Source organism: Vittaforma corneae (assembly GCF_000231115.1).
Source record: "Vittaforma corneae ATCC 50505 unplaced genomic scaffold supercont1.141, whole genome shotgun sequence".
Taxonomy (NCBI): domain Eukaryota; kingdom Fungi; phylum Microsporidia; family Nosematidae; genus Vittaforma; species Vittaforma corneae.
The window spans coordinates 1-711 of record NW_006889974.1 but is presented as its reverse complement, the minus strand read 5'-3'; the positions used below and the strand labels follow the sequence as shown (position 1 = coordinate 711).

At 46.6% G+C, this 711-nt stretch overlaps 1 protein-coding gene across 1 annotated transcript; it reads right to left on the bottom strand.

The window, feature by feature from the left end:
* Positions 1-152: 152 nt before the first annotated feature.
* Positions 153-711, bottom strand: VICG_02203 (uncharacterized protein; the record flags this gene model as incomplete). Its single annotated transcript, XM_007605586.1, has 1 exon — positions 153-711. A coding segment is annotated over one exon (559 nt), but the record flags the coding sequence as incomplete, so codon positions are not given.

Genomic DNA, 711 nt, shown 5'->3' with positions numbered 1-711 from the left:
CCCTACAGTCTCCTGTTGAATAGTTTTAGTTTTGGATAAACACAAACCAGCATGGTTGTGATATATTATTTAAAAAACACCCGGCTAGGGATACAGCCTTGCCTTGGATGTTCTAGAAGCAAGACTTGAAATGATTGAAATTTAATCAAAGGCTAGGTAGATGTTGTGTTTGCAATTGTCGAGTTTCCATTGAAGACCACCTGCTCGGGTGAGACCTTCAAGCTACTCAAATCAACAATCTTCATGGCGGTGAGCCCAACCATTATAGCAATGCTAAGTCCTACCACAATCCCTGATCCAATCTTCATGGTGCCCGACCTGGACGGCGTAAACAACACAAACAGCGCTGGATACATGAACGACAGCGGAGTTGTTAGCAGGAATCCAATAATCGAAATCACAGAGCCCAGGCCACTGATTGGCACAATGGCGGTGGCAAAGAGAAAGACACACAGTGCAAGTGTAACGACTGCACGGGAGGGTGTCCTGCCCTTGAGCGAGAACCACTTCTGCAGGATGGGGATGATGACAAACATGTTGAATATGATACCGCTGAAGAATATCGGGCAGAACATGGTGTAGAGAGCCTTTGGAAGGTAGTTGCCAAGGTATATGCCATACCTCTCGGTCAAGTCCTCGACAATTGGAGATGAGGAGCCAAAGTGGAAGATGACTGGATCGCCTCCAACACCAGCTCCAACTGCTCTAAAA